Source organism: Panicum virgatum, chromosome 5N, assembly GCF_016808335.1.
Source record: "Panicum virgatum strain AP13 chromosome 5N, P.virgatum_v5, whole genome shotgun sequence".
In the NCBI taxonomy this organism is placed as follows: Eukaryota; Viridiplantae; Streptophyta; class Magnoliopsida; order Poales; family Poaceae; genus Panicum; species Panicum virgatum.
This window is the reverse complement of record NC_053149.1, coordinates 7,873,230-7,895,665: the sequence shown is the minus strand read 5'-3', so window position 1 is coordinate 7,895,665 and position 22,436 is coordinate 7,873,230. Positions and strand designations below refer to the sequence as shown.

General features: G+C 44.3%; 3 protein-coding genes across 4 annotated transcripts; 2 read left to right on the top strand and 1 right to left on the bottom strand.

Annotated features, from left to right (window-relative positions):
* The first annotated feature begins 667 nt into the window (after positions 1-667).
* LOC120673683 (protein IWS1 homolog 1-like) lies at positions 668-5,457 on the top strand. The gene is made up of 11 exons (XM_039954645.1): positions 668-849; positions 941-1,454; positions 2,616-2,735; positions 3,318-3,538; positions 3,631-3,760; positions 3,900-3,962; positions 4,061-4,138; positions 4,229-4,320; positions 4,422-4,484; positions 4,590-4,740; positions 4,863-5,457. The coding sequence occupies exons 1-11, from the start codon at positions 839-841 to the stop codon at positions 4,959-4,961; spliced, it is 1,542 nt and encodes a 513-aa protein (XP_039810579.1). The 5' UTR covers positions 668-838; the 3' UTR covers positions 4,962-5,457.
* A 687-nt stretch (positions 5,458-6,144) lies between these two features.
* LOC120676130 (RHOMBOID-like protein 1) lies at positions 6,145-9,368 on the top strand. The gene is made up of 6 exons (XM_039957353.1): positions 6,145-6,758; positions 7,620-7,783; positions 7,956-8,119; positions 8,203-8,462; positions 8,551-8,677; positions 9,121-9,368. Exons 1-6 carry the CDS (start codon positions 6,340-6,342, stop codon positions 9,244-9,246), a joined length of 1,260 nt encoding a protein of 419 aa, XP_039813287.1. The 5' UTR covers positions 6,145-6,339; the 3' UTR covers positions 9,247-9,368.
* Positions 9,369-10,534: 1,166 nt separating this feature from the next.
* On the bottom strand, positions 10,535-13,587 carry LOC120676128 (factor of DNA methylation 5-like). 2 transcript variants are annotated; one of them, XM_039957351.1, is made up of 6 exons: positions 12,937-13,583; positions 12,657-12,832; positions 11,776-11,862; positions 11,393-11,671; positions 11,094-11,309; positions 10,535-10,974 (listed from the first exon to the last, which is right to left on the bottom strand). In XM_039957351.1, exons 1-6 carry the CDS (start codon positions 13,523-13,525, stop codon positions 10,756-10,758), a joined length of 1,566 nt encoding a protein of 521 aa, XP_039813285.1. In that variant the 5' UTR covers positions 13,526-13,583; the 3' UTR covers positions 10,535-10,755. The 2 variants fall into 2 exon arrangements, with proteins under 2 accessions (XP_039813285.1, XP_039813286.1); XM_039957352.1 differs by lacking the exon at positions 10,535-10,974 and having other exon boundaries at positions 11,131-11,275; positions 12,937-13,587.
* Between the last annotated feature and the right edge of the window lie 8,849 nt (positions 13,588-22,436).

The following is a 22,436-nucleotide window of genomic DNA, read 5'->3' as shown; positions in this document are numbered from 1 at the left end:
CAAGGTCTAGCTAACTAATACCAGCGGTCTACGCTGCGTATATATGCTATTGCCACTCTGCCAGTGCAATTTGCCACTGTATATATATACTACTACTTTCGTTGGTTTGACTATACGTTATGCATATTTATCTCTATACTCCCTCAGTCAACATTGTCATTTTAGCTGTTCTAGCTGTATAATATTTTTTCGGTTTCAAATTATTAGTTGTTTTGTTTTTTCTAAATTTATAGACTTTCCTATGAATTTAGATATAATACATATGTAGATGTGTAGTAAAATTTATGAATCTTAAAAAAACTAAAACGACTAATAATTCGAGATGGAGGGAGTATTTGTTATCCATCTTGATATGTATTGTGTCTAGGTGCATAGCAAAATCTACATCTAGAAAAACTAAAACAATAACAGAGCAAAAGAAAATCTGATGAATACTCTTTTTTTTTTGCAATGGACCTTTTTTTTTGGCACTGGACAAAAATAGGCCCAAGTGTTTTTTTTAGTTTAGATCCAACAAGAACTTTAAAAGCTTTTCCGTAACTGATGGCCGGGGCAGCCTGTCAACATACGGGCCGGGCCTCCATTGATGGCCGACGGGTCAGAAACACCCAAGAATTCAGCCCATTTTCTTCCTTTTTCAGAGGATGGACAGCCCATCTTTCTTGTCCGGCCGGCTTCCGGTCGCCTTCCTAATCCCTTCCTTTTCCTCCCCATCGCCGACTCGATCTCTCTCTCCTTCCTCCCCCGACGACTCTTCTTCCTCGCCTCCCCCCCCCCCCCCCCCTCCAGCTCGTCCCACCTCACCTAGGGTTTGGACTCCCAGCTCGCCGCCGTCGCAATGGACGACAAGTAAGTATCCCGTCAGCTCCGTCGCACTAATCCTTCTCCCCCTAGGGTTTCGCGCCTCACCCTGATTCCCCTCCCCGATCCGCGCCCGCAGCTTCTTCGACGAGGACGGCGAGGCGCTCATGGACCCCGACGCGCGGGACCCGTCCCCCGAGCCGCAGCCCTACGAAGACCTCGACGACGACCTGAGCGACGACTGGACCCGGGAGCGTTCCCCGACCCCCGCCCACGGCGACGACGGCGGGACGGGGTCCTCCAAGCCCCGCAAGCGGCTCCTCAAGAAGGGCGGCGGTGGCGGTGGCGGCATGCCCGGCGACGACGGGCTGGAGGACTTTGGGTTGGAGGACGCGGACGCGGACCCCGCGGCGGAGGCGAAGAAGAGGAAGGGCTCGTCGGCGCTGAGGGACCTCGCGAGGGGCGGGGCGGGCAAGGAGAAGAAGGAGAAGAAGAGGAGGAGGGAGGACGACGGGAGGGGGAGGGACAGTGGGATGGCCAGGGAGAAGCGGGGGTCAGGAGGAGGGAGGGGCTCTGGCGGTGGGGAGGACCAGGATGATGGAGAAAGGGAGATCCAGGAGCTCTGGGATACCATTGCCGGTGGTGACTCAGAGGTACTTGTGGTTGGGAGCAATGCCTTAATTTCATCCAGCTATTTATCACTTCTAGTTTTTTTGAACTTTACTGTTTCGATGCCCTTTCCGTGCACTTATATCTCTGCTAGCTCGTTAGGAGTACGCTGAGCTTATTGTGAGAGGTTATTGGAACATTGAAATTCTGTTGACCATCGGAGAGATCACTCCTGTCTTTTGTTGAGATCATAATGCTTTACTATGGTCCATGGAATGTACTGGCTATTTTTGATCTATCAATTGACTTCCGAATTGCTGCTTGTTGTGATTGTTGAGCTTTTCTTGATGGTGAGGTAACCATTGATTTTATTTATATAGCAGTGCTGTTGCATGTTGATTCATCCAGATGTTATTGGTTTCTTATGCTGTTGTTTCATCCAGATGCTATTGGTTTCTTAGGGAATTCAGATTGTTCTTCAAGTATTAGTAATGTTTATAGCCAACCCTTTGTTATCAGGTGCGTAGTGGGGTTCTTGAGCGGGTCGTTAATGTAAAGAGGGGTAGAGGTAGACCTAAACTGACTTGGGATGAGTCGGTTAAGAGAGACCTTAAGGATTGGAATATCTCTGTTGTTGTCTTTGTTATCAGGATGTTTTTTAGATAGCATCCCATGCTTGTAGTAGTTTTAAACTGAACTTTGTGGGTTATTGAGATGTCAAAATGCGGTATAATGGCCTATTTAGATGCCTTTCGATTAATTTTGCAAGTTAGGATTTTGCTTATCAGAGAACTGTATAGAGCTGTTTTATAATCTGTTTTTGATATTTTATTTCCAAGGAAGATAGTATAACTGGAATGATTTCTCTTTATGGAAGATATCTTAACTTCATTTTTAGATGACGTGGCAATTGATGGCTTGTCTGCTAATACCTCAAGATATGGAATAAGGAGATAAAGCATCTAGTGGGTCATCATTATTAGTTTGCTTGTTTTTTTAATCTCCATTTTTGCATTTCTATTTGCTGCATAGAAAATTTCTTACTCATATTGAGTTAAAAATGTTGGGTGCATATGGATATTAAGTCAGAATAGATGTACCTTGTTAGCTGAACATACCAATTTTTAATTCCTTTTAGTCTACTATACTTCCATTGTCATGGACAGACTAATACTCACAGCTGCCATTTTAATCTGGTGGAGCAGGATGACCAAGAAGGCGTTAGAACTGTAGATGATGACAATTTCATCGATGACACTGGGGTTGATCCAGCTGATCGTTATGGCAGTGATAATGAGCGGCATTCTCCTGGACGTTATGCACAGGTATTTGTTCTTGATTGCTCAGGTGCCCTAGAGCCTTTTCTTTTGCACTCTTCTTGAAGACAAATTATCATGCATGCTGAATCAAATGTCCAGACTAGCTATCAATGTGCCTGAACCTTGAACTTATTTCTTTCGGGTTTCATCTCTAGCCTACCCCAACTTGCTTGGGAAAAAAGGCTATGTTGTTGTTGTTGTTGTTGTTGTTGTTTGTTGTTTGCTGAATCAAATGTCCATTGGCACATCGCATCATAACTTCTGTTGTGTTGCATGCCAATTGCTCTAGTGAGTATATTAACTATATAAATTGGCTGCAAGTGACTATTAACTGAAATATGTTGTTAGAGATCCACTTCATAGTCTTTCTGGATTTCGTAGAAGCTTTAGGGATTAGTCCTATGATGAAGCTAAAACCATGATCATGTTGGCCCTTGTTGGGTCGACTAGGTCTGCTGATTTCTGGACCATGCCACCGCACCAGCTCATGAGTTGTCCAAATCAATACATGTGCTCTACAGAATACAGATGGTTATCTTTTTCTGTTATTTCCCCTAATCACTGATAATATGGATTGATTCTTTACAGGCAGAGGAGGGTGAGGAGGATGACGAAATTGAGCGACTCTTCAAGGGTAATAAAAAGAAGAAGAAGAATGATCGCCCACGTGCAGATATTGGTCTTATAGTGGAACAATTCATTGCTGAGTTTGAGGTAGCAGCTGAAGAAGATGCGAACTTGAATAGGCAGTCAAAACCAGCCATTAACAAACTTATGAAGCTTCCACTCCTCCTAGATGTTCTTTCCAAGTAAGATATCTGGAGCCTTACCTGTATTGTCAGTGCAATTTGCCATTTGTTTGTAGCTAACAATAATATTCTTGTTCATCTCCATTTCGCAGGAAGAATCTTCAGCAGGAATTTCTTGATCATGGAGTTCTCACTCTTCTAAAAAATTGGCTCGAGCCATTGCCAGATGGAAGCATGCCAAACATGAATATTCGATCTGCTGTACTTAAATTATTAACTGATGTAGGCATCTTTATTTCTTTCTACCGTTTTGGCATTGTTGAACATTGTTCTTGCACAAGAACCTAGTTGTCTGTTGTTTATGTTTGGATGTTGGCTCCTAAAAATTTGATTGCTAATGAAAGTTTTATGCCTCTTGTAGTTTCCAATTGATTTGGAGCAATATGACAGAAGAGAGCAGCTTAAGAAAAGTGGGCTGGGAAAGGTACACTTATTTTGGCTTGCATGGTTGCTCTGATGTATTTTTTCAGATTGTGTGTTATGTCTTTTATGTGCTAAATCTATCCAATGATGCATGTTTAGGTCATTATGTTTTTGTCCAAATCTGATGAAGAGACTACTGCAAATAGGAAACTGGCTAAGGAGTTGGTTGACAAATGGGTAAGTCTGTGTTCACGCTGCACATATATGTGTGCTTGTTTACTGTGAAGGGTTCTTTAGTTGGTACTTATTGTTGTAAACAAAATTCAGAGTCGACCAATATTCAACAAGAGCACGAGATTTGAGGATATGAGGAGATATGATGATGAAAGAGCGCCTTACAGGCGGCCACAAATGAAGAAGTAAGTGCATGCAGTTATTGGCAATCTGAAAACTGTAGTCTTATCCTGTATATTATGGATGTATGTTGTATTTTTATTGGTTATCCTTTTCTGTTATGAAGGCCTTCGTCAAGTAGCTCTGGAATGGAATCTAGAGACGATGATCTTGATGCTGACTTCTCGCAGTAAGTCTGATAAGTGATAATTCAACATTTTTTTACCTTGGATGCTGGTTTTCTCTCCTTTTAATTGTTGGATTAATCTATTTGTATTTTATGCTTTGTATTTAGACGCAAGTCTGGGCAAAGTAGTTCAAGGCAGCATGCTTCAAGGCCAGAAGCCTCACCTTTGGACTTTGTCATTCGTCCACAGTCCAAAATTGATCCTGAGCATATAAGGGCTCGTGCTAAGCAGGCTGTCCAAGACCAGCGCAGGCTGAAGGTTTTCCTTCCATCCTTGAAACACCTCAGTTTTTATAAGCTGCTTTTGCGTCCGTCAATCCTTGTTAAGTGTTGAAATAGGACCGACCAAGTGACAGTTAATTGTTCTTGTTGAACATGCAGATGAACAAGAAATTGCAGCAGCTGAAAGCGCCCAAGAAGAAAAACCTTCAGGCGTCAAAGCTCAGTGTGGAAGGCCGTGGGATGATCAAATACCTGTAGGCCATCCACTATGGCATCCGCAGCCAGCAACGCCCCTACACATGACATTGTGCCTGCAGGGGATCACTGAGCTAGTATGTAGCACGCCACCACCAGCCAGGGGCCAATAGCTTGGCACTCAATAATTGCTTGGATCTTTTATCCAAGTATTTTTCTTGCCTGGTAGGGGGCAGCAGATGGGCCTCAGAAATTCGATGATCTGGGCACTATTCATTGTGGAGGGCTTATACTATGCTGTGCATGAATATAGCATTTTTCAAGGAAAATGGTGCCTTTATACTGTATAAATGTTTTGTCAAGCTTATAAGTTAACTGGATCCGATCAGCTCTATGTTGACTTGTTGAGTTGGCTTGAATTTTTTATTTATTTGTACTTGAGAGGAAACGTTATGTCTTAATGAAATCAAAACATTGTGCGATAACTGGTTAATTGTGCTTGATGGTTACTGCATACGGTTCTGTAACTTGATTTTGATAAGTGATAATGCTTTCATGAGTTGTCATCTTGCTGTATGGAAGGTAGTGTGCTGAGGCACCTGAGTAGCTTTTATCTAGGGAATGGTGTTTGATTTATTGTGGCAATGTGGATTACTAAACATTTTGCATTATTTGTGGTGATCCTAGCAGCATAAGAATATTGAAGCCTTGACGATTAAAATTCTTTTATTTTTTTGCCCTTATGGCTGCCAATTGTCGAAATGAAGATCGATGATTGGCAGTCCTTTTCAGGCTGTTCTAAGCACATTGTGATGCGGACATGCAGATCTATCTGATCAGGATATTCTCTGTGACGTACGTCAAGGAAACGTAGCTCACGGACCAAGTCGTTAGCTGACAGCGACATGGTGGTTGTTTGGCCATCTTCATTTGTGTTCCGTAGCAGTAAGTATACGAATAAAGTGACGGCGAATTTTGAGTACATCTTTCAATTGAAATTTCAAATCATATTACCCAAACTTTATGGTCTCATTCTTTTCAGTTGCACTCCACTCACGCAACAATGAAATGGTCGCCGTCAGAACGCTGGGATCTTGGACTAGGAGTACGAATTTTCCAAGGAGTAGAATTTGAATCGAAACTACTAATGCAAAATTGTTATTTTTTCGAATAAAACCCAATGCAACACGATCAGCTCTGCCATTTCCGCCCGCGGAGAAAATACTAAAAATAGAGGTCATTCTCCTTCTGCGTCCTTTCCTTCCCAGGTCGCCACCGCGTCTCCGTCCTCCTCCCCCCTCCGCACCACCTCCACCAGGAGGCAACACGCGCCAACGATCCTCCCGAGCCGCAGAATCCCGCCCTGCGCGCTCGCATTCGGCGCGCCGCCACCCAGGATCTAGAAGGCCACGCGCCCGCGCCCCCCGCCGCCGGCCGCGCCATGCCGCGGCGGGGCGAGACGGCGGTGGTCCCCATTGACGCGGCCAGCGGCGAACGAGGAGGCCAGGAGCGGCCCAAGAGCGAGCGCCACCGGAGCCACGGCCCGGGACACCACGGCCGCCACGGCCCGCACCACCAGCACCGGAGCCGCCCGCCGCCGCCGCCGCCGCCCGTGTTCCGCCCGTTCCGGCGGTGGTTCCCGTTCCTTGTGCCGCTCTTCATCGTCGCCAATGTCGCCCTCTTCGTCCTCACCATGTACGTCAACGATTGCCCCGCGCACGCCCGGGCCGCCGGTGCCGCGATAGGGGGATCCGTCGGCGAGAGCGCCACCGCGCAGGGCTGCTGGCTCGCGCCGGAGCTCGGCAGGTTAGCGTTCCAGTCATTCAAGGAGAACCCCCTCGTCGGCCCCTCCTCCGCCACGTAATGCCCTATTCTAATCTCTCCAAATTTTGCATCTTTCTGCTGTTTACTCTGTTTAGGCTATTGCTTTAGATGCATGCAGTGTGACAGATTATGACGATTTTATGAAAGGCTACTTCCTTTATGACCTTCCGTTTCGAAGTGCGCATGTATTTTATGAAATTGCTTATATCGTAGTCTTTTCAGGCAGGAATTTCTGTCACTTTTCCTTTTATCTTCCAGAGAGAATCCTTCTTTGTTCGTTTTATAATAAATATAATCCTCACAGTTTATTTGTATTGGATTTTATCCTAATCATTAAATTTTGAATTAAATGAGGTTGGAGGTTTTGAATGTGATGCTTCTGACACATTTGTTGGTCTAAACGATTCCTGATGCAATGTTCTAAACAAGAGAGAGTGAAGATAATATTTTCGAAGGGTTAAATTACTAAAGCTGGTCTAAGTGGGCGATTTCATTAGTCAGCTATTTGTTTCTATCTTGTTCTTATTAATGAAAGAAATTTTCTTTGTTTCACTTTTATCTGGTTATGTTTGAAGCTATTGGAAGCATGGTATATGGTAGAGATCCTGACAATACCTTTTATGTATCATGGATTGAATAATTGTCTCCCTAAAATAAAATATTTTCTTATATCCAAATCATAGACCAATGAGGAAGCAGTCGCAGTGATAAAGTAACATTATGCTCTGTCTATAATGTTGTTAAACACTATTGTTTGACAATGTATTTAGGGTCACTTTTCGCTATTGAGATATTTTTATTAAGCCCTCTGGTGGCAGTCTTGTTGATTTTTCTCCTGCTTATTAATTTAGTCTTGGTAGCTTGGAGGTTCGACTAACATATGTTTCAATTCCCCAGGCTGTTGAAAATGGGCGCACTGGAAACCAGTAAAGTTACCAAAGATCACGAAGGCTGGCGCCTCATTACATGCATTTGGTTGCATGCTGGAGTTATCCACATACTTGCTAATATGTTGAGTCTCGTATTGATCGGAATCAGGCTTGAGAAGGAGTTTGGCTTCTGTAAGTGTCATTTTCTATTTTGAAGAAAACAGATTCTTAATGCCTGTACATTACATTTTTATTATCTGGAGTTTCATTTTGACCCCTGTACACTGATTATCTGGAGTCAGATGGTTCCTTCAAGGCCTGATGATCATATAACTTGAAATTGTTGAATGATTGTCTGTTGCAGTGAGGATTGGTACACTGTATGTGATCTCTGGTGTTGGTGGCAGCTTGCTGTCATCTTTATTTATGGTGTCAAATATATCTGTTGGTGCTTCAGGTGCACTATTTGGACTATTGGGCTCCATGCTATCAGAGCTCATAACAAATTGGACGATATATGAGAACAAGGTTGATTATAAATATATGCAATATCTTCACAAATTATGCCATATTCTGTGTTTCTAATTATGTTCTTGTTTTAAAAAATTCAGATCGCAGCACTCATGACTCTGGTTATGATCATTGTCATCAACTTAGCTGTTGGGATCCTTCCACATGTTGACAACTTCGCTCACCTCGGAGGATTTACATCAGGGTTCTTTCTCGGTTTTGTGTTGCTAATGCGACCGCAGTTTGGATATATTAACCAAAAGAACTCTCCTCTTGGATATCCCATGGGTGTAACTAAACAGAAGTTCAAGATATACCAAATCATACTTTTTGTTATTGCGCTAGTGATATTAATTTCTGGGTAAGTATCATACTGATCAGAAGAATGATACTGATCTAATCAGCCTTTGCACTTCAACTATTTTTTTGCTAAGCCTTATTGTTGGCAGGTTTACTGTTGGCTTGGTGTTGCTTTTTCAAGGCTTCAATGCTAGTGAACACTGTTCTTGGTGCCATTATTTGAGCTGTGTGCCTACTTCAAAGTGGAGCTGCAAAGCACCAAGTAACTATTGCATGGTAAGCCTTTTTCTGTATCTACGGATCTGATGTGGCAATCACCAGTTCTGATACTTTTTAACTTGTTAGTTGGGACAATTTGTGTTTAAGAGAAAACCTTAATATATATTAACACAGGATAAGCACTAATGCCAACTCTTGAGTTTCTTTTAACTTTATGTAAATCTCTTAGATAAAATCATGAAAATTATCAGAACTTCAACCACAAGATGTAACAGCATATTATGATAGTAAAAATATTGCATTGATTGGTTTTCAACTAATATGCTGTTTGCAATTGTGATCTACCTTTCCTGTAAGTGTAATGAGAACTTTCATAGGGATATCATTTGCTTTCAATATGATGGTCATGTTTTCATTGCTGCGATTAAGTGCTTAAATTCATGTTTCATTTTTTATTTATAGCCTCGCTGTAAGTTTACTAATATAAGCTTTTTGTGCAGTCTTCACAGCTTGGAAATCAATTAAATCTGACATGCCAAAGCACTGGAAAGGCCGCAACATATGTTCTCAGCAATCCAAACAACACGGAAGCAATTAAAAATCTTTGTGTTGGCCTTTGCAGTTAATGGTGAATGTATGTACTTTCTAACCTGGAATTGATGCCAGCATATTATGGAAAAGATAAATAGAAGTTGATGTTGACATTGAGATTCTCTGGTAATGCTTTTATGGGCGTCTATGGTTTTTATTCTTCTCTTGCATGCTGTGTATTATGATTGTCAGTTGGCAATTATAAAAGATGGAGAATTTAGGACAGTAGTTTTTGCGACAAAGATAAAGAAGTGTCAAACATAAACTTATGTTGAGATTTGAGAGAATGATGACTTGGTGGATCTCCTCATTTCTCAGAAAGAACAACAAAATAGAACAGTAGATGGAATATGTGTACATTTCTTGGATTGTTTTCCCAAATATTAGCTACAGAGAGGGAGATAGGGGCAACCATGGTGAACATAGTAGGAACTAGGTGGGCCGCGCGCCTCGCCGCGCCCAGTAGCGATGATGGGCCGATGAGCGAGGTGGGCCGAAATTCAGGCCCAGCGGCGAGCAGTGTCTAATCCACACCGCCACGCGTCGCGCCAGGAGCGCTGGAGCAACTGGAGGGGCGCTCGGCTCTTGCTGTATAGGGATTAGACTATTAGGAGTTGTCCTGGTTAAAGTAAAATTGTTGCATCACATATTCACATATACTGAAGAAAGATGCTTACACAAGACCCAAGCCAAGCGTCAAGTCATGAATGCTCTCTAACCCCTATGCTGTGCTCTTCCTAGGTTAGCATCCCTCTTCATTGTTTCCTTCCACTTTTGACATAGATATCTTAGTATCTTATTAGCAGAATTATTTAGGTTTTTTTGTGCTACTTTGGGTTGTCAAAGGATGTAAATGTTACAAAACTTGATGGAATGATACTAGTAAAGCAAAAACAAATAAATACCCACTGAAACTTGAATGCTAAATCTGGATTCATTTTATATCCCAGATTCCCCTGCTTTTGCCAATGGTTGTTCCATGGTGTCAGGGATGTATTTTTGCACTTTGATTTTATTATCTCAATCCATCAAAGATACCAAGTATTCAACTGCATGACATGGTCTGCACTCATCACTTTATATAGACAATTCATATCTATGATTTCCTGCATCATTATATAGAATTATTTATGCGTTCTTGTAACTATATGTTTATGGAGTCGAGAGATTAACCACTAGGTCTGTAGTGAAATAAGTTCTGACATGGATCCATCTTTTGGAATGATTATTTCATATGGAAATCTCCTTTATGAGGCAACTACTAACACTGGTCCAGAAAAGTTAACGAGTGTAAACTGACCAAATTACACATGGATATTGGTATAAAAAATGGGAACAGGATACAAAGTTCCATTAATGTTTCAGCTTTCTGGTTAAGAGGGAAGTAGCATAATGTTGCAGCATACAGTGGTGTGACTTACAGATACATAGCAGATAGGTGCCTGTCACTAATGTGCAAGAGCAAAACAGACATACCCTACAGGACATTTATGTCAAGACCTCTAGATGTGATACATGCCATAGCTTCAACCTGTATACTGCCACTAACTGCTTGTCTTCTGCTGCTCGAAAATATAATTCACCACCTCTGCAGTTGTTGCCTTCCTCCCTTCCCTGAAATTCCAGAGCTCATTCACTGCATGCCGTCCCTGAGGACTGTACTCGTTGAGCTCTCTCAGGGTAACCTTCACTGCATTGCAGACAATGTCACCATACTCAGTCCATAATTGTCTCAATTTTGGATCATCTTCATTCACAACGTCCTGAAATCATCCAGATGCGATGCTTTTTAATTAATGACTCTTCAAATAGAATTGAGAAAATGGAACTGCAGATATCAATATATATAAATTGGACAGGTATATATAAATTGGACAGATACCTTTTCTTCTCCATCGACCAAAATAGTTGTAAAGGGATTCCAGGATTTGTTCTTGAGTTCCTTTTGCCAAAGTGAGATCAACCTTGTTCCTTTGCCCTCTGGGTCGTAATCCCTGTACTTCCTCTTGCATGCATGGTGGAAGGGCTTTTCATCAAGTTGTCCCATTCTTTTGATCCCTATAACTGTGCAATCGCCGGTCGCCATGCTCTCCAAACACTGAGCATTGCGATCATTCGGCGGAGGAAAAGCATTACTCATACAGAAGAATTGAAAGTGTAAAAAGGCAACACGTTGTTTACCTTGATCACTTCTTGGCGGGTCTCTTGAAGCTCATTTCTGTTCAGGTGATCTCGTTGTGTTAGTTCAACATATGCATTTTGAAACCTTTCAGATTTTTGCTCTAGACACTCCTTCAAAATTGTAAGTAATTTATAAAGATGTCCATATTCTTCAATGCTCAAGTTTTCCACTGCCTGTAGTTTCGTGTTCAGCATACATATTGCATACTCTTGTGCTTCCTTTTGCTCCAGCTGCTTCTCAAGTTGAATTACTTTTGCGTTAATGGCTTCCATCTCTTCCTTAAAAGCATACATGTAAATGCATTTGTGTGAATTGGTTGGTCATTTGTGAAACAGCTGATGCAAACAATCTTGTTAATTGCTATATCCAAATAGAAAGAAACCTTATGTTTATCGTGAAGCATTTGAGCATTGTCACTGGCCTCGGGCTTTATATCTGCCATGCCCAATGAATTGATCTTGATAGCTAGCTGATTGAATCAACATATCAGAAACAGCATAAGCTAAAGTGTTGCATTGAGAAGGCTAGTCGGAGGTGGATAAATGGAACAGATTGTGTGCAGTGGCGGAGCTGGGATTCAAATTGAGCATAAAGTGTTGCATTGAGAAGGCTAGTCGGAGGGGGGGCTCATTTTCCTTTCTTCTTCCTCCCTCCTTCCTTTTTCTTCTTCCTCCTCTTTTCTTCTTCCTCTTCTTCACTCATGCTTGAAAAATGTTAGGGGGGCTTTGGGGGGGCTCCATGGGTTCTATGGGAGTAGGGGGGCTGGAGCACCCCCAGCACCCCCCCCCCCCCGGCTCCGCCACTGATTGTGTGACTACTTGCGGTATAGTGAGCAAATTCTGCGAATTAACTGGCACAAAAAAGAAATGCTAATGCTACAGCCTAACACATGGTGGCAAATAAAGGTGATGTTAACTGATGCTATTTTTGTTTCCAGCTCCTTGTCAATTTAACTACAGCAGGGAACGAAGCTGGTAGCATGACAATGCAATTTGAACCATAAAATTCTCTTAGGAGAGAGATGGTGCTATCATATGGAATTGTATAATGTACTCTGTTTTTTTATTTGTGAAATGTATTCTTTCTGGCTTCTCCAGCTGAAGTTTCGTTGCTACATTTCATGAACTCGTACATTGACTCTGGTGTCGGTGCAGACTGCAAACACATGTATGCGGACGTGAACTGCAGATCCAAGCAGAATCCTTTTTTTTTTTGAAAGAAAGATCCATACAGAATCCTGTAATCCAGATAAAACGAGTATACCTTCTCCAGTTTGCTGAAGTGGAGATCTGTTCTGCATTCCTTCAGTTCCTGGATTCTGTCCACCCGCAACTCGATCTCTCCCTTGACCGCATCCAGCTCCGCCCTCAGCTTCTCGTTCTCCTCGTCGACGCCATGGTTCATCTCTGGCAGGGAATTGTCAGCCACGGCTTTTAGCTCTGCAACAATCACAGGAACATAGCGGCAATCAGGTTCTGACAGAAGTCTTGGATCACAATTCCATGGAATTAACCCTAAACGCGCCGTGGATCCATGGATTAACCGTTGAGCTCGCTGCGAAGCCAGCTGCTCTCCTCCTCCATCCTCTGGACCGCCCTGACCATCTCCTCATTCTTGGCGGCCAAGAGCCTCTCCCTCCTCTCGTACTCGCCGGCCACGGCGCTAAGCGTGACGGCGACGCTCGCCTCGTCCTTCTCGACGTCCTCCACGCTCCTCGCCGCGGCGCCGGACTCCCTCAGGATCCTCCCGACCGCGCCGTCGCCGAGCAGGTCCTCTCCCACGGCCGCCCAGCCGAACACGCCGCCGGCGCCCTCGCTACTACCCTCACGACCGCGCCGCTGCCATTCCCTCCTCCCGGCGCCGGCGAAGTGGACGGCCAGCGACATGGCGTCCCGAAGGCCTGCCCAGTTCTTGCCGAAGTGGAGCAGCAAGAAGTGTTGCTGGTGGTTGGTTGGCTCCTCCTGGAGCGCGGTGGTTGCGACGCCGGCGAAACGCTGGTGAGCGTGGAAGGCGAGGGTCGTCGCGGCATCAGCGTCCTCATCGGCGGCGGCCATGGCGAGGATGCCGGTCCACGGCCAGACGAGGAGCTCGTCGGCTCCCGCATCAGCCATCAGTACGTCGTCGGTCGGCATGGAAGTCTTTGGTCGCAGAGGCTTCAACGCATGCAGTGGTTGGGTGGGGCTCTGCTCTGTAATTCTGAATGGCATCGCCTTTGTTTTAGAAGTGTCTCTGTGTCAATCGACTGAAATCTAGCTTATGTGTCAATCACCAGCCACAGCCGATAGATCATCATCCAACGTCTTAGTTGTCCCCCACATGTGTTTTCTGTCTTCTGTATGTTAACGGGCCCGCAATGTACTGTTGCACACCATCGGACACAATCAATAACGGGCACGACAGTCTTTTTTGAACCCGTTAGTCAGACACAATCAATAACGGGCGCGACAGTCTTTTTTGAACAGTCAGTTTGAGTCATGTTTTGTCCCTGTTATGGGCCCGTTTGTTAAGAAAGAATTGTCGCTCCAGTCTACTAGTAGTTCGTATTCGGCCCACTAAATACCTATTTTGTTTTCTTTCCGATTCCAACTAGAGTAAAAAACAAAAAAATTATAAGCAAACATGTAATAAAAAATAAAATAAAAAGTATATGTAAACCTGTAGTAAAAAATAAAAAAACAAACAAAAAATTCACACGTAATATTGTGTACTGTTTTATCTTTTTTTACAACTAAAAACAAACCAGAAAGCAAAAAAGCAATAAATAAAAAGTTAACGGTAACTTTTTAGGCTAGCCACGAAGTTACAAGTCAATTTCTCCTAGCCCGTCTTTTTTATTACAATTAAATAAAAATCCAAACCTAACAATCTCAACTAAAGTCAAAAGACATCACAGAACAACATTTTTCAAGTGTTGTGCCAACCTTGCATACTTAATTCTGGCATTATCTCCTCCTTCAGTAGTCTTTCACTCTTTTGTAACATAGGAGCTGGTCAGCCGCTAGACGCAGAAAGGGAATGTCTGTTTCCTGAAAAATTCTAGTGTGAAAGTAAAATTTATTGCTATAAAATCAGTAAAGTTCAGTAAAATAAAATGCAACCTTGGGGAGAATTAACTAAATAGGTGCTATTAATGTGAAGCTAATTACTATCCCACCGACTAAAACAATAGTTGTACCAGGCAACCTAAAAAAGACATGGAAAAATAAGTTATAATTATAAAATATAATTTCTAAAATTCTACAGTTGAGATTGAGTGCTTTTATATAGTTGGGCTGTAATTTTCACCACAGTACAGCCAAATAAAAGTTTACAAACTACATAAGAGGGATAAATGAGTAATTATTTCTTAAAACACTATACAGATCTAAGTTTCAACAAAAAATGATGGAACACAATGCCACAGGGTACCGCCAAGATAAATGACCACAAATTCAGGATTTCTCCTACAAGACGCCGATTTCTTCCATATGCTTTTCGACAAAACAGAACAAGGCTAACATGGCCTAGCAATCCATTACTATCTTGTTGCCTCACCTAAGAAAATGGGTAAAGATGGGACGGTTTCATGGTTACCTGTTATCTTACATAGTTCATTATATCTTAGAAAAATTAGTTGACTATGATAGTAACTAAGCACATAACTTCTGACAGTTATTTTTACAAGGCCCAAGGGGTCAAATAACCAAAAAAGAACACATATTTACCATAAAGCTTGACCGACCAAGACAGCCATCACACAAAAATGATAAGAAATATAACAGGTTATAGATCATAGATGCATACAAGCACAACACAAAATGAGGGTAGGATTGGACCGACAGAGATAACTACCATAGAATTCTATAAGCTAAAGATGGAAATGTCTACTGAGGCATTCAGAGCCACTAGACTCTTGAAAATCTGCATAAAAATCATCATCTAGATGGTGTTCACATAATGAAATCAAACCATAATAATTCTTTATAGTGATGACATCTATAGCTAGCTACAGCCATAATGATTCGGTCAACATATGTAGCGTCCCGAAAACTCACCAAATTTAAATCGTGCACTAATCTTGTTTCTCGTCGTTGAGCTCGATCCCTCCTTAAAACCCTAACCCCAGCTTTCCGGGAACCTCCCTGTTCCGATCTTCCGATTCCCGAAAAACTTGTCCCGACACTCGTATCCAGTACCCAGTTTTCCCCCTCGACCCGCGCGTCGCGCTCGCGCGCGCCCAGGCGCCGCGCGTGGCCGACCGGGCGCCGCGATCACGGCGCGAATCCCGCTCTCTCCCTATCTCTTTTCTCTCTCTCTCTTTCTCTTTTTCTATTTTCTTTTTTCCCCTCCCTCTTTCTCTCTTCCCCTGCCGCGCGCACCCAGGGCCGACCCCTCTCTTCCCGCACGCCGCCCGGCCCGGCTTGCCCAGCTCGCCACCACGCCTGCCCCGCTCCCGCGCAAGCCGCTCGCCGCCACCTCGCTTGCCCAGGCCGCGCGCACCACCCTCGGCCCGCCCGTGCACGCTCACGCAAGCACGAACGCGGCACCTGGCACGGCGCACCGGGCCGCGCCACCTCTCCCTGCTCCCGGCCGCTCTGCTCCGCACGCTCGCCTGCCCCGCGAACGCGCGCGAGCGCGCCCAGCCGGCCGCCTGCTGCCCCCCCCCCTTGTTCCCGCGTGCGCGCGCACGGCACGCCGCGGTGCGACGCCGCGACACGAAGCGACTGTCGTTGACGCTGCACAGCGGCGGCGACTTCGGCACAGCGTCGCCTGCGTTGGTCGCCGCCCGGCCGCGGCTGCAGCGCCGTGTCCCATCGCCGTACGCGCCCGCCCCGTTGACGCCTGCACAGAGCCTCGCCGCCCCCCACACATTATCGCCGCTCAGCGCCGCTCGCCGGCCCCGCCCGCACCGCCACCGCCTTAGCTCGCCTATAAAAGGGCGCCCAGCATCGCCCCTTCGCCCCACGGCCACCACCGCCACCCCAGCCCTCCTATTCTAGCTTGCAGCGCCGCCGCTTGCCATTGCCACCGCCGGCCACCGCGGAAGCTCCCTCCCCACTACTCCACGGCCCGAATCAAGGTAGGGGATGGCATCCCTATGGCCTCCTGATGCTCCTTCCCCTTCCCCCATCCGCTACCATAGCCCAGGGCCACCGGCCAAGCACCATCGCCGCCCATTGCCGCCGGCCGCCGTGGCTGGGCCGCCTCGGGCCACCTCGGGCCAAGCCGCGGCCGGGAATCAACCCCGCGAGCTTCCTTGGCCCTTTTTCCCTTGCCCCAGAGCCGCCTCGAGCCTTTGGCCGCCGGATTCGGCAACGCCGGCGCGCCGCCGGCCCCCTCCCCTGTTTCCAGCGCGGGGGAGGAAGAGGAAGAAAGGGCGTTTTTGCCCATAACCCCCTCCATTCCTTTCTATTTATTTAAGGGCCCTCCCACCCTTTGTTTCCTTTCAAATAAAACCCTGTCCTTTATGGTAATCACAAACAAAGCCTCCACTATATAAATTTGATTAGAAATAAAACCCTACTCCATTCCAGAATAACCCGAACCTCCCCAGAAATTACAACCAAGTCCCTTCCGTCCCAAACCAATTCACGAACAGGTCCCTGGACCCCTGTTTAGGCCCTGAACACCCCTTTTTACCTATCATTTCATGCGCCTAACAACCTCGGATCTACCTAAAACTTTACCACGACTCTCTTAATATAGTTTTGACCATGCCATTAGAAGCACACCCAAAAATATCACTCCATACCCTATATTTTATGTGTCCCCGTTTCGAGCTCGACGACAAACCTTTATTTTCGGTGTGTTGATTGTGTGCTTGTTGTGTACGCTGTAGACCACGGAGTGAACGAAGGAGAACCCGTCAACGAGCCGAACTGTGAGCAGGAGAACGAGGACCAGTTCCGAGACCCCGAGCCCGAAGGACAGGACCTCCCCGAAGGCTACGAAGACGGCAAGTTCAATCCCATCCTTTGATGCATGTTTTTGTCCTAGTTTTTATAAACACAACCCAATGGCCTGTTTTATAAAATTGCATATGTTTTGCTTGCATGAAAACACGGTTGGATAGCCACCCCTTGATTTGTTATAACCAATCCTTGACCACCTAGATTAATGTCTGATTCTGTTTAGACGTTAATCGCTGCTAGAACGCTTAGGACCTCATACTCATTACAACTTGTTTTTATAAAGAAAATGCGTGTGTGTGTGGGAAGGGATAAAATGTGGATTTTCGAAAGATGAGTATAGACGGGATGGACGGCATTTCTGTGTGATTTGCCGATTGGTGTGCTTGTGCCTGTGTGGCAGGGCAAAGAAGGGAGATATCCATCTTGTCGTGTCTAAGGACTGAGTTGGTGTGTCATCTCACCTAACTCTACTATCGTGCAAACCACTCGACCGTTGAATGGGCAACGGCGTAGCATAAATCCCACTAGTTGGTGTGATAGCCATCAGGAGAGCTGAGAGCAACGGGTGACTAAGGAGAAGGGATAAGCCCGAGTGACTTATGCCCGGTTATACCTAAGTGAACGGTCAATGACCCCTTGGTGCATCCCGTGATGGCTAGTCAGGCTTAGCTAAGGTGGGTAATGGCTATGTTGGGATCTACACCGACACGACGGTGTTCGAGTTGTGGTATCCTACTTGTGGGTAAAGTTGCACACCTCTGCAGAGTTAAGAATCTATTCGAATAGTCCGTGCCCACGGTATTGGGCGAGTTACGGTGTGGTCACATAACTAGTGTTTTATTGGGATGGGCTGGTGTGAGTTGTTTTGGAATTGTGTCCGGCAGTTGTGCCGTGTGCTACGACGGACGGGGAGTTCGGTAGCAGTTTTAAAACTTGAACTCCGTGTTACTACAAAAACTGATTTCTAAAAGGTTTTCTGTTAAATAAACCCCTGCATAAAATATTATTTTTCTACAAATTAAACCGTAACCTTATCCTTGATTTACCTATGCATATTATTCTGTTATAACCCCCCTCCGTGGGTGTGGTTGGACTTGCTGAGTACGTTCGTACTCACCCAATTCTTACTTTTTACAGAAGAAGACCCAGACTTCGTGCCAGACGACGCTGAGTAGGGTTTTCGTTCTACACCCAACCTTGCCTGTGGAACCGACCCTGTTGAGATGCCTCCGCTGTCGCAGTACTCCGAGCCCGTGATAGACCCCATGTGGTTTGCGGTCTGGTGTTATGTCGTAGCCTGGTTAATTATTATTATCATCTGTATCGAGTGTCCTCCAAGATTTGTATGGTTTTGAAACATCTGATGTAATAAATGTGGCATCAGCCTTCTGGGACTGGTGCTTTGTATCACATTTAAGTCTTCTCTTATGAGGGGACGCTTCAACATACCAAAAAATAAGAAAAGAAATATATTGCTACATTAGAGTTTGATTAAATTTAAAAGTTCAGAGATACTTTGATCATAAGGTAAAAACTCACATCAAGTATGATTTGTACCAGCTAGCATGATACAACAAAAATGGAAATCAGTCAACCATAAACTAGACAAAGAAAAAATTCGATGAGGAATACCAAATCGACCAGAAGTTCTATTCTAGGTAACATTTGAACAAAAAAAATATGCTACAATTTTATTGAAATTATATAAGTGGTAGTTGTGTAATATTTGTGTATGTTGCTTGAATTTTTTAAATGGAAATTAAGTTTTGAGTAAACTGCACAGCAGTGGTCTCTAGTATACCAATACTATAATTTTCTTGTGTCGGTCTAGTCTAAAAATTTATAACGAAATAATAACAATACAGCTAGTCATAGTGTAATTCTAGTACAAATAGTTGCAACTTTTTTATTTACACTTGTTACAACCAAGAAAATTATAGTATTGGTATACTAAAATTTAAGAAGTGAGCGTTGCAATATTAAGGTCTTTCCACCATAGACAACACAGTAGAGGCACTAAAATTTTGGAATGACACTACAATATTCATTATCAAGCCACTGCAAACAAACATCACTTGTCTGATTTGGCAATGCACATATCCATCTTGGTCAAACTGAAAATAAAATATACCAAAGGCACAATGCAATTATATTGACATTACAGAACCGATAAAAGTGTAATATTTATATATAAAACTTGTAAGTTTTCAGATGGGAACTATAATGTTTGGTTTGTGAAAACAGAACCAGAGGAAGTTTTGAGTCAAAAAGATGTTACAAAATTAGCATATACAAGATTTTCATTTTTTTTGTTCAAAAGAATATTATATTACTCGTACAACCAAGTTGAATAAAAAAACTCGATCAGCAGGGAAGGACGCCCCCACTGACATTGAATAGAGCTGCTACTAAATCTCTAAACATTGTACAAAATTGTAATCTCAACACAAGCTGAATAGAGCATGCAAAACATGCTGGTTGTTACAGTGTAACTGCCCTTTCTAGCAGCCTTGTGTTAGCTAGAGGTGCTGGTTAATGCACACAAATTTTAGATATTTTTTTAGAAATAATAAAACTTAGATATGAGAAACAATAAAACTCTACTGAGTAAAAGTTATCAGGCTATTAGATCCACACTCATAGCATGGGCAAATAATAAACTTTTGCATACCCCAAAGGTCATTGCCATCTGCTAGACAAAAATATACTTCTGAAAATAAATATCGATGCTTTGACTTACACCTGTCCAAAATGAAGTGTCCCAGCACATGGTCAAGGCACAATATTTGCAGTCTTCAATTCTAAGTAATGAAAACTAGATTGTGACCATATTATATTAATTATTGATAGTAGTGTAGACTTTGCCGGGCATCTAGAACCTACACAAATCAGATAACCCCAAATTATCATCACAAACTAGAACGCCCAGAACAAGGGATTCATTCAAACAAGAAACTGTGAAATAAGGGGCAAGATATATAAACTTGTGAAAGCACGCACCTACTAACTTAAATCCTCTACATTATAATTGAAAATACAAAAAGAAACAAATTCACAGCAAATGATATTGAAAATGTGTAGTTGTGTACAGGAAAACAAACCATAAACAATACAGAAGGTCACATACACCAATAAATCACAAGGCACTAGATAACCGATCAATGATCAGACTACAACGGAAGATCTAAAAACCTAATCATGGGCTACTCGATATGCGCGCCCAGATCAATCCGACACTATTAATCCACCCTTCATCAGATCAAGTTGTATCAACACAAAATGGAACACGGATCAGCAACAGGGAGAAATGGAAGGCGTCCTTACATTGATGGAGGAGTAGGTGTCGAGGACACGCTAACCGCAAATAGCTACTGTCTCAAACTCTCATCCATACAATGGGCGCTTACCTGATCTTCTCAGTCTCTCGCGGCAGGGGGGTGGCGAGGCACCGCCTAAACTGCGGTGGACGAGACAAAAGTGGCTGCCTGATTCATGAGTTACCCCTGGACAGGGATGGGCAGTGCGGCGGTGGCGGCGGCTGCGGGAGTGGGGCGGCGAGAGAGGCTTCCTAGAGACAGGAAGCGGAGTGGAGAAGAGAGGAGACAGCCTGGCAGCCGACATGGCTGGGAGATCGCCGGAGGTGGGGTCTAGATCTAGGTTTAGACACATTGTTTGCTGCGGCTCCGGGGGAGTGAGGATGGGTTGGGGCAATAGCGAATTAGCGATGTGCCTGGCAAGCTAAACGGGCAGGTGGACAAGACAAACGGACCCGACAACATCTAAACGGGTAAAAAGAAACTCTCATGCGGACCCGACAACACAGATAACACGCTGATTCATCACAGACGTTCAGCCTTGATCGGATGGCTTATAGCGTCGATTGATGGATATACAAATTGTCAACCTATTGACAACGAGCATATCTGAATAAAAAAAGAAGCCCACAAAAATAATTGCCGCTTCACATCCCGTCGCCTTTCCTCCCGTCGCGCGCCGCGCCGTCATCCCGTCGCCAACAGCCACCGCGGACTCCAATGCCGGTGACCATCATCTAATCCGGCCGGCTATCTCCTCCTCCCATCGGTCAGCATCTGCTCCTCCGATCGAGACAGCTAGCTGAACGTGAACCTATACATCAATCGAGCACAGCGCAGCGCCGTTCTGGTTGATCGAATTCTTTTTCTTGTTGGGTCCCTCGTCCTTGGCGTGCGTGGGAGAGCGCGCCGTGAGCCCGTGAATCGCGGCGATGCCGGAAAGAAGCGATGCCAAGTTGCTCCGCACGAGCATATATGTGCGTGGAAGGAGAGGATTTTGCCAAGTTAACAAAAATGCTAAGTTGTTTGCCAAATTGTTGGAGACTATTTTTTGTTCATTTGCCAAAAAAATTAAGATGCCAACTTGGTTTAGAGAACTCTTGGAGATGCTCTTAGAAATCCAATATAAATTGGATTATCCTATTTTTTCTATCCAACAAATCCAACTATATTTGGATCTAAACTAAACGGATGTCCATATTCAACTTGGTCCAAATCCAGTAAAATCCAATTGGATGTTGGACAATGTCAAATCCAATCCCAGGAGTAGCTTAAGGCTCCCTCGCAGACAAAATGGAACTAGGATAGGTAAAAGAAGAAAAAGGGAAATCGTGGCTTCTCAGTTCTCACCACCCCCAACAGCTGCAGCAACACTTCGATCGATGCCATGGCGTATGGGCGATCCGCCGGACTTTCCCGTCGCGTCGCATCCGCCGGCGGGGGGCAGGGATATGGTTACGGCGGCGGAAGAATGGGCGGTGATTTAGGAGAATGGAGGGGGGTGAGTGAGGGAATGTTTAGTTCAAAAAAAATTTGCACAGTACCCGTCACATCGAAATGTCTAATTAATTATCACGAACTGAATCTTTTAAGCCTAATTAGTTTATAATTAGATATTATTTGTCAAGTAACAATAAAATATTCTACAGTACCAACATCTAAACTTTTTCAACAACTAAACACATCCTAAGAGTGGGAGGAACGAAGCTGCAGCTTAGGGCCCTATTTGGCGGGCTCCTGGAGCGGCTCCAACACCAGCTCCACCCGGAGCCGTGCCAAACGGGTGCAAATGGAGCACCTCCATCCCAGGAGCCACACATGAAGCTGGTTCCGGCTTA

Excerpts from the sequence above, each read along its gene's own strand:
- LOC120673683 (XM_039954645.1), top strand. Across the intron at positions 3,963-4,060 it reads AGAAAAGTGGGCTGGGAAAG|GTCATTATGTTTTTGTCCAA; the intron begins GTACACTTATTT and ends ATGCATGTTTAG. Across the intron at positions 4,485-4,589 it reads CTTGATGCTGACTTCTCGCA|ACGCAAGTCTGGGCAAAGTA; the intron begins GTAAGTCTGATA and ends CTTTGTATTTAG.
- LOC120676130 (XM_039957353.1), top strand. The coding sequence starts at position 6,340 with ATGCCGCGGCGGGGCGAGACGGCGGTGGTCCCCATTGACGCGGCCAGC. Across the intron at positions 7,784-7,955 it reads TGAGAAGGAGTTTGGCTTCT|TGAGGATTGGTACACTGTAT; the intron begins GTAAGTGTCATT and ends TGTCTGTTGCAG. Across the intron at positions 8,678-9,120 it reads CACCAAGTAACTATTGCATG|TCTTCACAGCTTGGAAATCA; the intron begins GTAAGCCTTTTT and ends CTTTTTGTGCAG.
- LOC120676128 (XM_039957351.1), bottom strand. The coding sequence starts at position 13,525 with ATGCCGACCGACGACGTACTGATGGCTGATGCGGGAGCCGACGAGCTC. Across the intron at positions 12,833-12,936 it reads GCTTCGCAGCGAGCTCAACG|AGCTAAAAGCCGTGGCTGAC; the intron begins GTTAATCCATGG and ends TGATTGTTGCAG. Across the intron at positions 11,672-11,775 it reads TGCTTCACGATAAACATAAG|GAAGAGATGGAAGCCATTAA; the intron begins GTTTCTTTCTAT and ends TATGCTTTTAAG.